The following is a 15410-nucleotide window of genomic DNA, read 5'->3' on the forward strand; positions in this document are numbered from 1 at the left end:
CAACCTCAGTGAAAATCATACAGTGCTCTTTGAGCAGTGAATTGTTGCAGCAGGGCTGTCATTGAATTTTCTGGCAATAACAAGTGATTTTTATGTATTTATTTATTTTTAATAAACACTCAATATGCCTCAGAAGAAGAATTTGCCCTAAGCTTCTGGTCCATCACAGAAAGTGGGGGAGGCCAGAGTGTCTTGTTTCTCCTTCTGTAGTGAGCATTGCTGTTGTGTTCCTTTCTACCTTCCCTTTTCTCAGTGCTTGGCTGCCTCTCCCTGACCATTCCATGCAGAACGAGAGAACTCATGCAGCTCTGTTCAGAAGTTACAATCTGCTTTGCCAGCCACTGTAAGAAGAGAGATTGTCACAGTGATCTGGGAAATGACCACGTCATTCTTTAAAGGTGGCTTGTAGGTAGTCAGAGCATAGGTCAGGTGAGGATAACCAGCATCTTCTTAGGAGTGAGCGTGCATGAGGGATTTAGTTCAGTTCAGCAGTGTGTTCACAAGGTGAGGTCCACTCCTTGCACTTTGCTGCTTGTCCTACATCAGCCCTGAAATGCGGGAGTGCTCCTGAGGCGCTGCTGGGCACAGGATGGCCGCAGCTCCAGCACTGGCTGCCTGGGTGCTGCTGGGCTCCTGCCCAGCGTGTCAGTGGCTGGATGGTGAGAGAAGATTATTTCTTTCAAAATTCAGCTGAAATGGGGACAAATTCGGCACATGTGATGACTACTTACTAATGCACTTTATAGTTGAGTTTGTGTGCTCCTGATGGCCGGAGAGATAACAAACATGGGCTGGTGTAAAGAAACTGGAAATGTTAGTTAAAATTCTGGGCTAAGAGCTAGTGATAAAGCTTTAAAGCTATGTTAGACTGATGCCCATAAAAGTGGTAGGAAGAATTAGCAGGAAGTTTAGGCTTTGTTTCTCGGTTTCACTGCTTATTATCAGCAATGTACTATCACCTATTTTGATAAATATACAGAAAGAGGTAGGGAGGTTGCAAATAAACTGTAGAACCAATTTAAACTCTGAAGCTCACCAAATAAACATTAAAGTATTCCCTTTAGGAGCTCAGAATCCTTTGAATTATGCATGTATTGTAGTTTGCAGTAAGATAAAAGAACTTTAGGTGGGGGAGGGTGAGAAATTTGAAAAGCCTTAAGGAATAATTTCCATAAACTGGGTGGAGAGAGTAAACAGCACAAGTGGAAAAAGTTATTTTCAGTAAGACCTTTTAGAGGGAGATAAAACAAGTTAAAAATCAGGTGGAGTTTGGAGCAAAGCTAAAGTGCTTTAAACTCACTGTAACACTGCAACAGCCTTTCAGGTAAATCCCAGGGTGTGCTGTACTGGCCTGGATAAGAAACTGAACTTAAATATACTTAAGGGTGAGTTAGAAGAAAAGCCACTGAGTCGGTGTAACATATGTATGCAAGACCTCCAGAAATTAAATGAACAGTATGAGGATCTTTAATCTAATAGTATTCTATTATATTTTTTTTCTCTTACAGTTACAGGACCGCACCCAATTCAGTGACCGAGACTTAGCGACCCTAAAGAAATACTGGGACAATGGCATGACCAGCCTGGGCTCAGTCTGCAGAGAGAAAATTGAAGCTGTTGCTGCAGAATTAAACGTTGACTGTGAAATAGTGCGGGTAAGAAATCCAGAGCAGAAGCAAAAATAGGACAGATGAAAGCTTTTAAAAATTTCATGAGGAAGCTTGAAATAGATTTCACATGTTACATAATGAATGACCATGTTGGGAAGTGTTCTCTTGCTCTTTCTGTAGTCTATATATAGAAAAAAGCCCTCAGGTAAGAGTCTTATTGATCAGGACTAGGAGTAGCACTCCAAACAGTTTGACGTTCTGTTTAGATTCAAGTGAAGTTTTAAATAAGTCCTGCGTGTTTTTAGGGATATCCTGGGTGAATGAGAAGTGTTGTCATTTATATTGGGATTAAGATACAAAAAAGTCCTCCTGGAGTTACAGGAAATATATTTTTCAATACTTATAGGAAAAAATAACTTTAAGCAATAAAATTTATTTTCCAAGGCTGCTTTGAAGCTGGGTTGAGATGTGATAGAGGGTGAGGGGTACTGTAAAGAATTCTGGGTCCTTTCAATTTGATAGTCCATGCCTTTAAGGAAGGGTTGCTTTAGGAAGTACATGTTCAGTGTAGATACCCTGTTTGCTGAGAGTCATTCTGCACTGTCTGCTCCAAAGGTGGGGAAGTTTGAATGTAGTTGCCACTGTATTCACAATTACCAGACATCACTCTAAAACCGCTGGTCTCTTTTTCGCTCAGTGCTTCTGTTCTTCAGAAAATAGTCTGACTGTCTTTGAAAGTCAGCACAAAAATATGATTAGAGCCGTCCTTTCCAATCTTAATGGGCATGACAGTTGTGACTGCTCCTTTCAGCCTTCAGACTGCTCTTTTTCCATCTCCCCCTTAAAACCTGAAGTCAAAGGAAAAGAGGATGACAGCAATCAAACTCCTGAGAAGTGTATGAAAAATACAAGGAAAAGGCATGACAATTTTTTTGTTTAATAGAAGATAAAATGATTGTACTTAAAAGATGAAACGCTACCAAAACAGGAGAGATAAGAGCCTTTATTTGAAACTCTTGTGAAGATCTGTTGGGTTGGTATATCAATATGGTACCAAATTAGTTTCAATAGCAAACATTACTCTGGCTATTGAATTGCTTGTTTTCCTGAGTGAATCTGAATTAGGAAAAAATGAAGTTGCACTTCTTTGGAGGCTTAAAGGAACTGTTCTTTTCTCTGTAGAGAGCAAAGCTTTTCCATGTCCTCTAAGCTCTTCAATTCACTTTCTGAAGAGTGAAGCTGTTTCCACTGAAAGCAGCAAAAATGGTCTCCTGGATAAGAGGAAAACTGACACACTTGTTTAGTCTCCCTTTGTTCCTTTCTTGGCATACAGAGAACAGCAGTATGAAGTTTTGTGCAGATGTTTTATTAGTATCTTCTTGAAATATTTTTGTCTTCAGGACCACTGTAGCACATTCAGATGAGCTCCATCAAACTCTGCAGTTTGTGCACACATAAATGGATGAGCGAACTAAAATTTCTTTTTATTCACAGTAACTATTATTGTTACCAGTATCAGACTAACCTCTGCCTCAGGTTTCTCTATACTGACAGACATACAATTGTAGTGAGATTTAGGTTGGTCCTGCTTCATGCTGCACTACTGACAGTTTGTTATTAGTAATTATGCAGAAATACGCAGCAGAAGGGCTGCTTAATCCTATCTGATTAACAGCTTCTTTTGGGGGCCTCGGCATAGTCTAGATCCAGCTTATGATCAAGAAACAATGTGAAAAAACTTGGAGTGTTCAGTCTGTGTTTTTTCCATTACGTGGGTTTTCTGAAGGTTCCAACCTAGAATCTCTCTAGTGCACTGACACGCTAACCTCAATCACTGCAGAGCTATAATCATACTTTTAGTTGTCTCCCTGTCAGCCTACTTACCTACAGCCTTACTCACAGCAAACATACACTGGCTGCTTCTGCCCAGCCTCTGTCCTGTCTTCCTTCCCTCCTCCTGGTCATCAGGGGAAGCTGCTGCTGAGTTTGTTATTGGCTGTTGTAAGTGGGTTTAGTGAGTCTGATCGTATCTACTTTACAGGTGTTTTTTGAAGTTTTTAAGGACGTAATATTTTAAGGATATAATTGGAATTACTACTCTTTGCCTACAGGGAAATACTGTTCTGCTCGTGCTCTCATCATTGTATGGCTCCAGCGTACTCACATTTAAGCATAGCATGTGCTCTGTGTGGAAGCTTAGAACTTCTCTTTCCCATTTTGCTATACTGTAAAAATACACTCATTTTCTGTGACATATTCAGTAGGTTGAATGAAAGAATTTCTGCTTTGAAAAGTACATAAAAGGACTGGTCATATCTATCTTGTCCAGGAGCCTCTTTTTTTTCAGAATTTTTTAGTAAAAAAAAAAAAGAAAAGCAGATTGATTCTTAAACCATGTAGTTGTTAGTGCTATTTACTGCCACTCCAAATGCTATATATTGTACAAAAATATATAGCATATAATATATATATATTGTACAAAAATCTCTAGGTAGCTTTTTTTGTACCTGTTTTGCATTTGTCACTGCGGAAAATTAGAGCTGCCAAGGCGAGTAGCACGTAGGAAAAATGGTTTGCCAAGACCAGTGTTAACCATGCCATCTTCTACTGAGTTAAAGATGCAGCTTAACGTATTTTATTGTGTTTTTCCCCAAGGCCAGCTCAGCATGACAGTATAATAGTTGGGATCGCAGTTCACCTTTCTTATTTTTTCTCTTTGAGGAATTATAAGCAATAGGTTTATTGCAAATCTATACTGTGCTACGTTTTGGAACAGTAATTAAATGGAGTGGATTGGGAAGAAGAAACGTTGCAATTATTTCCAAAATAAGGCCATAGTAATGTTGTTTCATGTATCTTTGAAGAAGAAATTCCTCTAATATTTGAAAGTGTTTGGTGAACACATTTGAGAACATGGAGGGTGTGGAAGGAGAGGGGGGGGAGGGCCAAGGCAAGAAGACTAGAAGTTACAATCAGGCGAAGAAGCTGATTTCAGGCTCTGAGAAGGGTTTTTGGATGCCAGCGAGAAACTGATTTTGATGGAACAAAGTGTCTGTGAACAAGAGCTGATAAGTGGAACTGAAAGCCTGGATGATGCAAGGAAAAGAAGAGAGCTGAGATAAAGAGCTGCCAACAATTCGTACTACATCACATTGAACTCTTTTTGTGTCTTTAAAAATTTCAGTATGATTTTTTTCTTTAGAATTTATCAGAGAAAGCAAGTCAATTAACAGTTATGAAGCTCTGTAGTTTCTTTTCCTAAATGCTCGTCCTTCAACTAGAGATGAGGGAAAGATAATATTGTTTTGAGATTATTTCACTTTACAAAGGGGAGCTATATAAAGCTACCATCTTGAATATTTTCTCCTGTGCTGAAGCAGTGATAGTCATAGAATTTTAGAATAGAATTTTAGAATAGAATTTAGAATAGAAATTTAGAATAGAATTTTCCTTGCTGTGACTTGCAGCTGTTGCCTCTGTTCCTTTGGCTCTGCACTTTCCTTCCCTTTTCCCTTGTGTTGGGGTCTAAAACTGAACACTGTACTCCAGGAGGCAGCCTCATGAAGGACAGATAAAGGGGAATAGTCACCTCCCTTGGGTTGCTGGCCATACTCCTGTTCTTAGAGTACAGATGTGCTAATTTCACTTGATTGTGGGTCTGCTGCTTTTGTTACAATTTCTGTTATAATTCGTGTTTATTTCTCTTGCAAGACGTGGATTGGGAATCGAAGACGGAAGTACCGTTTAATGGGGATTGAGGTCCCACCCCCTAGAGGAGGTCCTGCTGATTTCTCTGATCAATCTGAATTTGTTTCTAAATCAGCACTTAATCCGGGAGAGGAAACAGCTACTGAAGTGGGGGATGATAATGATAGGAATGATGAAGTATCAATCTGCTTATCTGAAGGAAGCTCACAAGGTATTTGAAAATGCAGTCACCGCTGTGCATGTGTTTTAATTTTGTACTGTGTGCATGCTTTGGGTTCTCTGTTGTACACATTCAGAAGCGTCTGAAGGAGTGTTGTTTTCTATACTGACAGTACTGTTTGGTCTCTTACCTCACTCTGTGAATGCTGCCGGTGCTTTTATCGCATACCTTGCAGAAACTTTCTGTCATAAGATTCTTTTTCTGCCAGATTCCTCAGAATTTAATTAACAAGTTCACAGTTTGCTGGTGCAGCCGAGAGATGTACAGACAGTACAAGTGGATGGGTCTCCTTTCCCCAGGAAGCTGAGGTTTACAAGTGCTCTCTGGTAACTTACCAGTTCTACTCAGCCAACTTGAACATCAATTCCTGTTAGGGTCACATCAACAATTCTTGGCTAAACAAGCACTGATGTGTGTAAAGCTGCTGGCTTTGAGGTGACCAGAACTGTGCAGTTATGGTTTCCACAATAAACTCAAAATGATAAGTTCAGAAAATACATTAGCTCCAACTCCATCTTGCCCTAAAAGAGCTTCAGACTGTGTCAGAGCGTGGCAGAACTTGTGTCATTAAGCTGCCTCAGGTGTGTGTATGCGCTTTGACAGGCTGATATGAATCCGCAGGAAGGATCAAAGTCAGTAGCTGGGGACTGTTGAGGAAGCCTTAGAACTGCACCTACAGGGTGTGTGTTTGTTCACAGTGAATTCCATGCTCTGGAGTGATAAGTGTCTTGAACTTAATTCCCTTTTACTGCACCTCACAGAACCATCTGACCACATGGGACAAACCTCTGCCTTCCCTTCCTGTATTATAAGCGTATTGCTTATGCTCTGGGCCGAGGGCATGATTTGCCACTCTGGTCCTCTCACCAGCTTTGCAACCTTGACTAATTGCTCCCAGTGCTTCCGATTAGAAGAGATCAATAAAACCTTTGTTGTCTAAACTGAAAGAAAGTCTGATCGAGTGCACGCAATTTCAGTTTAATATGCCAGTCTTGATCTTGTCATTCTGTCTGAACAATTTAAAGGAAAGAACTAGAGAAATGGAGAACTGATGGGAATGAATTTGAGATTGCTTTGTCACAAACTACTGTTAAGAGAATGAGATGATAAAGAAATGGGTCAAGTGACTGAATGCCAAACGAGATGCAGAATCGGAGTCCTTAATTTGCCTGAGGTGTGGAAGGCACTGATTTAGTCACACTGGTTTGAAAGAAAGTGGTGATGGGGGAAGAATCTTCAGTTTTCTGCAGCTCAAAGTGAAAAATAACATTGCTTGTATTGAACGAGGCTCACTTACAACACAGTGTAGGAATTTGAGTGCATGAGTATAGTCAAAGTGTAATGAAGTACCAGAAATCTGTGGGGTTTGCATAGCACCCAGGAATCTGTCTTCCATTCTACCACTGTTCCATTCTAGAACTGTTTCTGTTCACTTTCTGGAGTTCAAACCAGTAGGTTTCACTGCTCAGATTACTAAGAAATTCCTGAAAATAGTCACACCGACCATCCTGTACGCTGCTCAACGACAGATGGGATTATTTTAATGTAACTCTCAGTCCTAATTAACAACAAAACAAACAAAACCCATAACTCTTAAAGAAAGGATATTTTAAATTGCCTCATTAAAGTGAAAGTGTTGGCATTAGCTTTTAAAATGTACCATTTAAGTATTAGAAAAGGAGAAGACAAAAGAAGGCTATACTCTTCAGAATTAAGCACTAAGATACCCGGGTTGCTCCTGCCTCACACTTTTCCCGTTTGGAACCACTTGCTTTTGTTCTTGCGGAAATTGTCCTCTTAAGTGCAGCCAATAGCAGATTGTTCTGCATTGTTTCAAATCTATTTAACGTTTGTTGAGTTTAGAGAAATCTACTGGCAGAAAACAATAACTGTCTCACTATGGCCTGGCCCAGATACTATCCTTTCTCAGCAAGCATTGGTAGTCTCCATTTAAATCCTGTTGCTAAATCCTGTTACTGCTCTGCGTGCTTGGAGGAGATACGCCTTGTCCCACTGCTGCCCCTCTGCCCCTGTCTCATGCTGCCAGCACTGGGCTGCACGGGCACCTGGCACTGTGTGCTTCCATCAGTGGCCTCACTGTTAATGCCCTCACTTAGGTTTCTTACCAGAGCACTCTTGCTGCTGTTGCTTATTTATTTGCTGTTTCTCTAAACTGCTTCCTTCAGGTCGTTGTATTAAATGTGGAGAAATAAAGTAAATCTGAGAAACGTACTTAATTGTAGGATTGAATGTCTTATCTTTCTCCAGCAGTAGTCAGGGCTACTGGAATCATCTAGTGCTGAGGTTAAGGATAAGACTCGCTCTGTTTTCAAGCATGCACTTTGCTTGTACAAAGAGCAGACCAAGCCTAGACCTATTAGAAATAAATAGTTTGCCTTACAAGAAGGAAATAAGCTACTTGATCGCTGCTCTGTTCAAAGGTACCCAGTGCCTGCAAGTAGGAGGATTCTGATATGTACCCTATAATTACAGGGCATGCTGGGTTTTTCATATATTAATTCCTTAAAAAAATCAGTTCTGAGCACCTCTGACGTGTGAAACACTTTGTCACCTTTGAATATTCCAACCTGAACCTAAAACTAGGAATGTTTTGGTACATGGCGAGAGAGTAACTGATGTTTTCTCTGTCTTTTCAACTAGCAATTGGCATAACTTTGGCCTGAGATGCTTGTGGTGCAATGTCTTGTTTAATGAGACGTAGGGTTTTATTTTTTTGTGTAGCTTCTGATAATGATTTTCATTTTTTGTATCTAGTGGATGTGACATATTTAATCATAGGGGAAACTAATATTCCTTAAGCATAAAATTTGAAGGAAATCTGAAAAACTCATTTATTTTTGCAGAAGAAACAAATGAAGCTCTTCAAAATGAAGAAATTCATCACAAAGATGATGACCGGAATCCAGTATCTGCTGATAATGTGGTATGTACACCTCTCCTTTTCACTGATACAACTTCACTAATGTCTAATGTTGAACTTGGTGTCCGGCACCATGTTTTTCACTGGGTAAAAACTTCAGCTTAGTTCTGGGAGTGTCTTTTCATATTGTTTGAGTGCTGAAAGAAATGGTGCTAAGAGTACCAGAAGAGACAATTACACACGTTCATTAGAAGCTGAATACTGGACATTTTTCCATACCATAACAGTCAAAGTGTTCTTTTCCTGTAGCACAAAGCACAGTGTTGCTTTGCACTACAGGATGAACAGGCCCCAGTTACAGCCATTGCAGCCAGCTCTGTTTTTACATTCGTTCTTATGTTAATCACACAAAAGCTGAAATGAGCTGATGAACAGGAGATTCTTTTTCCTCTATGGGCGTATATATGTGGAGAACATTTTATTCCTTTTTTATTTCTTTTGTTTGTGTATGGCCAGCTTTTGGATAAAAAAATCCCAGGGCTGTATGTTCTGTGGCTCGCCTGAATAGAAGCGGCTCCTTTTTCCTTTCTGTTTACCATAGCAGCCTGCTGTGACCTTAGATATAATCACTCAGGCTGACATGTTTGCCATGGAGATGCAGAATGTAAAATGACAAAGGTAAGAGGTTTGCAAAGGGGATGTCCAAGAGCTTCAGTTCTCCACCTAAACTCCGGCCTTATATAATTTGATAAGGCTGAAGAGGGGAGGCAGAGATGGCTGAGTTTTTTTCATGCTCTGTTTTGTTAGTACTGTACCAATCCTTAAGATGTGTGCTGTTGCAGTTGCACTTGGGCTTTGCATAACACTTTCTTTTATTTGAAATTCGAATCTGTTCATGTCCGTGTGAGTCGTTGCCTACACTGTATTACATAAAACCACTTTGACCTGTTATATGCAGTCTCTGTTATATGCTTTCAACAGCTGAAATAGTGAAAAATAGTAAAACAAACCAAACAAAAACATCCTCTTCTTAGCTGACCATTGCTTCCCTCTCAAAAGTAGGCAGAAATTCTTGGTTTTATCAAGTTATCCTTCTGAATTGTTGGGTAGAAGTGCCAGTCTCTTATTGTTGTCAAATTCAAATTCATTCTGGATGTTTGAGATCTAATTTTGATGTGTATTAGAAAAAAAAGTCACCAGTTTACTAAACATGTGTAAATTCTGTATTTTCTCCTATAGAAGTTAGTTTTAAGTTGACTTTTCTCATGTAAGTAAGCTTTCTGTGGGGAGGAAAAACACACTGTTGAAATTAATATGGTTATATGGTTATTATATGGTATTTCTAAGTCTTAAGCAGCATTAAAGTTGCCCTTGAACATTTAACTTCAGATGTCTTACGAAACTCAATATAAAAAAATCCAAGAATTATTATGATTTAAGGGGAAAATGTCCATGTGAATGGAATTAGAGCTGTTTTCATATGCATTTTAGGGCATTTGATTTGCCCTCTGACCAAAGTAGGCCAAAGGACCTCCTCAGTTCCTTAGGCAAGAAGTAGGTCAGTTTGGGCTTGTCACTTGCTGTAATGTCTTTTTTGTTCCAGCAGAATAAACTGTAATAATCTTTGCTCTCTAGGAAGTCTTCAATGAGCAGCTTATGGAATAAAATGCAGGCTTTTGTGAGCTGTAATGACATGCAGTGTGCGATTTAATGCCAAAAGCATGGTGACATGTAAACAGCCTGAGTCACCGCGGCATCAGCTCCTGAGCACAGTTTCAATTTGGTTTCCTGCTGGATCGTGTGGCTGAGGTGCATGATTGCCATCTAATGGGTGCTCCATGCTTCCAAATTGCTGACAAGCTTGCACCAGCTTCTCTTACCCTCACCCCATCATGTCACTCTACGATAGGATTGTTTGTCTGATGCATACATTTGCATATTTGGAATGAACCATTTTCTTCTGTTTCAGAAAATAGAAATTATAGATGATGAAGAAAGTGATATGATAAGTAATTCTGAAGTGGATCAAATGAGTTCTCTTTTGGATTACAAGGTGAGTAATTCAGATTATGAAACATTAAGCAGGATAGTCTCAGTGCCACACGTCATCCCTTCAGTCACATCTCCTCGTCCCATTTAAAGTAAGTTTACCATATTTTAGTGCAGAGGGAAGCAGGAAAAGTTCGATTTCTACAGAGGAGCCGTGTTACTGTAGCTGTTGCCATCTGCAGCTCCCATCACGTGTCCCAGGACAAATTTACACAGTATCTAAAACAAAACTTTATCGTTCTGTGCCAGAATTGTTCTTTGGAGTGCTGCAGCATGATTTAAAATGCAGCATGATGCTGCCAGCTCTGGAAAGGGGTGCAACAGCTGAACTCTTCTAATGAAATGGAGGAACTGAGAAATAAATCATTCTAACAATGTAGCCCAGAACTTGTCTGTAAGCAGTAGTTGTGGGTTGGAGGAAAATCAGTTGGATATCTGACAGCTGCTGTCTTCTCCCAAATGGCAAAGGTGATCTTTGTTGCAGCTCTCATACAAGTTGCCACAGCTCTTTATTGTGTATTGAGCACATTTTTATGTATGTAGCTAATTTTTTTCTTTTTAGTTAGAAACAGGTATGCTCTTCTAATGATAATCAGTTACCAAAATAATGAGTAGATCATCTATTCGGAACAAAAATTACTCCCTCAAGCAGTGTTTTCCTGGTAAGGGCAGTACAGAATGAATATGGATAGGGAATGACCTTTTCATAATGTCACCTGTCACCAAACTGAAAGGCTTGTTGTGACAGCATGCCCTACAGAGTCTTGTTTGTTGCTTTGTTGCTTGACATTAGTGATTAGTCTTTGTGGCTATGTCTTTTGTGCATAAATCTGAATTCCATCTTTGGCTGGCCAAAATCCACTGCCACATAAGCATCTTGGAAGTTTCCATCTAAAAGAAATACATTAAGCTGATTATTTTTTTTGTTTTGTTTTGTTTTATGTAAGTGCCCAAATTGAAGTTTGCTTATGTAACTATTTGCTGCCATCAAAACCAGCCAACAAGGAACGTTTTCTGTGCACCGCTGCCAACCTAATTAGGCATGTGGCTGCCTAATAAGGGTGGTGTTTTTTTTATCTTAATTCTCTCTTTCATTCTTTTTCAAATGGGAATATTCTGCTACGTTATCTGACCTTCTGTCCAAAAACTATTAATTATGTTATTGGAACAAGAGACCAATATAAAATGGCTTCATACTAGAATCTCAAATCTTGATTACCATAACACATTTTCAAGTAATCCTTAAGGCATTCACTGGAAGTTTTTCCCTTTTCCCTTCCAGTTATATACTCTCTAGCAGGGTTTAGGCTTACAGGAAGACTAGTCTGAGGATTACAGGTGAGGTCTTGTGCAACAGGAGTAAAGTATGTGAGAACAGTTTTACCATGGACCAATCTTCATAAACTTCAGCTTGGAATTTACTCAGGGTTGTCTCTTTTAAATTGTTATCTTCCATTTTCTTGCCGCTGATATTCCGTGGTAAACACAGCACTTGCCATGAAGTATTTATGAACCTACATGCTTACTCTGTGAGTGTCGTGTACCTAAATTCTATACAGTAATAATTTTAATGGGGATTTTTATCATCATTAGCTGATGGAGGGCATGCATATGATGCCACTATGCAGATGTCTTTTGCAACAATGCACAGTGATTTTGGTTCTTAAAAGTGAACTCTGCATATTTAGGTTACGTGTTCTTTCCAAAGGTTAATAACTAGAGAAGATTAATTTTAGCTGATCAGTAGATAGATTTAGCTTTTGGGTCTTATATACCAATCAGCTGGTAACTGGTTCCAGTTCTCTTTTGGAGGAGACTGAAAAAGGAGATGGCATATGTTTGTAGGTTTAGAGCAATGCTCCTGGTGCTCCATCAGGAACCCCTGTTTGTATCCAATGTCTACATGTTGTGTTCAAGGATTGTGGAGTTTTTTGACTTAGTACCAGCTTTGGAAGGAATCTAACGTGCTGTTTTTCTTATTTACACACAGAAAGTTTGAAGTACTGGTATGTATTAAAGTGATGCAGTACAATTCATTACTTGCAAAACTGTATGCAATCTTCCCCCTCAGAATGAAGAAGTCAGATTCATTGAAAATGAGCTGGAGAATCACAAACAGAAGTATTTTGAACTGCAGACGTTTACGCGGAGTTTGATACTTGCTATTAGATCAGATGACAAAGAGCAGCAGCAGGTGAGTGTCAAAGTAGATGTTAACGGTGGGGGTGTACATCGTGTTGTGTTCTGTCATTTCCTTATGTTTATTCTGTAGAGCCCAGAAGCTCAAATCATGTTTTGGGACAACAACGTGCAGAACATCTTGCAGACAAAGAAAAGTTGAAAGTTAAATAAAAGATCTCACAATTTAGATGAGCAATGACATTTAAAAGTGTTACTTTTACCAAAGGGCAAGCAGTGCAAAGCGTGAGCGAGTTGGATTTGTCTGTTGTGAGGTCCAAGGTGGATACAGGAAAAAAAGCCAGGCTTCAGTTTTACTGCACTGCATTTAAAGCGTAGCATTTCCTTGAGTACTTTGTTAGATAGTGTCTTGAATCTGGGCGTTTTGGGACAGATTTTGTTGCCTCTCTTTTTTCCTTTCACCATTCAAGTCTGCAGGCTTTCAGCTGTAAAAATAGGAGCTGTAACTTCCAAGAAAAAAACTTAGAACACTTTTAATTCCAAAACAAATGTTGGCTTCTAGTTTTTTTATAATTTTTTCATAAGATCACTTGAACTAAGCTTTAAAGAAAAGTGAACTTGAATCTTTAGAGATAAATAACGTGAATAACTGTAATGATCTGGTGTGCAGCATCTGGTTCTATCCAATGCACATTCTCTGTGTAGCACAACCGTAGATATAGTAAAGCTTTTGCAACTTCACAATGAGTGAATAAAAGAAATGGATGAAGGTCATTTCATCTCATCCAGTCTGGGGAAAGATGTTTTGAGCTGTTTCCAGAATAACTGAAAGACCCTGTGGGACTGTTGGTCTGAGATACATCATCCTGGTCAGTGTTTTTCTTCTCAATATCCAACAGTACCGACCCATGATGGGTTTCATTTCTTTGCAGTCTGTCCAATATGAACACTGACCAAAAAGCTCAACCAAGTTTTATTGTTTTGTTGTGGTTTTTGTGTTTATTTTTTAACCATATGTTTAAATGACGTTTAATTGCTGCTGCACAAGATAATACTGTGTTGTAATACTTTGTTTCATTGTAGGCACTGCTCTCAGACTTACCTCCTGAATTAGAAGAAATGGATTTCAATCAAGCATCACCGGAGCCTGATGATACCTCATTCAGCTTGTCGTCTTTATCGGAGAAAAATGCCTCAGACAGTTTGTGATCTTACTTCATTTTTGTAATTATTTCTAAATGACAGAAAGAAACCTCACGTAATGTGTAGGTTTCAAGAGAACAGCGTTTTGTTATACAGTGTTCTTCAGCCCAAAAAGGAAAGCCCAAGGGGAGGTAGAACTCCCTGAAGAATGACTGTAGTACATAACAGCTGCAGTTTGCAGTGTCAAGAAATTTTGAGTGTTGTTTTTGCTAAAGGAAAGACCTGTATGAGGAAGTGTTTCTCTTTTAGCAGTTTGGCCTTGATTAGGATAAACTTCTGACTTTCCAGAATAACACTTGCTCTGTAGCACAGACTTTTTGAGCAGGGATCCAAGAGTGGAAAACAAATGTCCTGTTACACAAACAGCCAGTTTTTTCAGAGTTATTTGCTCACTATTCCTGGTTTTAATTTTTTCCTCATTTTGACTCAGGTAGGTGGACTAAAGAACTGAGAATCCAAATAGAAAAATGAGCTTTTTTGAGTTTGTGCTTGAACTCTTTGCAGATCTGAAATTAAACTGAAGTGTTTTTCATCACGTGACTTCAGATTGTTTAATCTTAACATTTTGTGACCAAAACAGTTGAAAACACTTTGAAAGGCGAACAGAATAATTGGAACCATCACTAAACTGTTGATGTACAGAATCTGTCTGTAAGCGATCCGCCAGTGAGGTCATGTGGGAAACCTGGTAGCTGCACTATGTGACCCTTTTTATACTCTCACAACAGCAGTGGGTTGGACAGATTATCACGGGGTTTAGTGGTTCTATGAATGTAGTTACCTTTTCTTATTTGTTGAGGTGCAGTGCTGAAGTTCTGTTTGTTGTTTTAAGTACCTTTTACATACTCTTCAACAAACCTTCCTCCCCTTTATCAAGATGCTCTCTTAAATCCGTTATGCCCTGAAAGGCATTTAAGTGTTTAGAACTGAGCGTTATAGACTTCCTACGTGTGACCTGGTTTTGAAGTAGCCTCGTCTGACAAGTTCTTTGGCACTGCCATGTCACAGCTGCCATTTTTAAACTGTGAGCTTGATTGCAGGCGGTGGCTGAAATGAGTTTCTGCTTTCCCAGCTGTTGGTCGCATTGAATCCCTTTCCTCATCTGAATAAATGGATGTGCAGACACATTCGGGTGAATTTAATAGGGTTTGTAAGTGCGTGCCCATGTTGTTAATGCTCCGTATCTTCTCATCTGTATATTCCTCAACAAGCGTATTCGAAACCTACTTTCACAGTTTGTTAAAAAGCCCGATCTTTCAATTTTACACCAAGTAATAACACAGTCTGGTGGGTCCCTGTCCATGCAGTGCAGTAAGTAATCCCATTGATTTCAGCATAGGTGAAGCTCAGAAAATTCAGGCATGGTGGCACGAAGGGGATGACCCAGAACATTTTTTTCCTTTAATGCTGGGATAAACTCACTAATGAGTTCAGGTTTTCTCTGTCTGCTCCTCCCTAATCACTCCTGCAGATGTGGTATCCTTAGGAGCTGTGCTCAGCTCTGTTCTGCCATCTTTTTCTGTTTGGCTGTAATAGTTGGGCGTGAGGGATTTCCAACAATATTGCTAAGTGCCAGATGCATAAAGGTTAAAAAAAAAAA

The 15410-nt window shown here is 39.4% G+C and overlaps 1 protein-coding gene across 2 annotated transcripts in view; it reads left to right on the forward strand.

Moving 5' to 3' along the window:
- HDX (highly divergent homeobox) overlaps positions 1-15410 on the forward strand; it is a 30867-nt gene extending 15457 nt beyond the window's left edge. For both annotated transcript variants that reach the window (XM_015860514.2, XM_015860515.2), the window contains exons 6-11: positions 1509-1655; positions 5322-5529; positions 8403-8482; positions 10389-10472; positions 12540-12662; positions 13691-15410. In XM_015860514.2, coding sequence (XP_015716000.1) covers positions 1509-1655; positions 5322-5529; positions 8403-8482; positions 10389-10472; positions 12540-12662; positions 13691-13816 — 768 coding nt within the window. In that variant the 3' untranslated portion in view covers positions 13817-15410. The remainder of the gene's footprint in view (positions 1-1508; positions 1656-5321; positions 5530-8402; positions 8483-10388; positions 10473-12539; positions 12663-13690) is intronic.

The sequence above is a fragment of the Coturnix japonica genome, chromosome 4, assembly GCF_001577835.2.
Source record: "Coturnix japonica isolate 7356 chromosome 4, Coturnix japonica 2.1, whole genome shotgun sequence".
Lineage (NCBI taxonomy): Eukaryota > Metazoa > Chordata > Aves > Galliformes > Phasianidae > Coturnix > Coturnix japonica.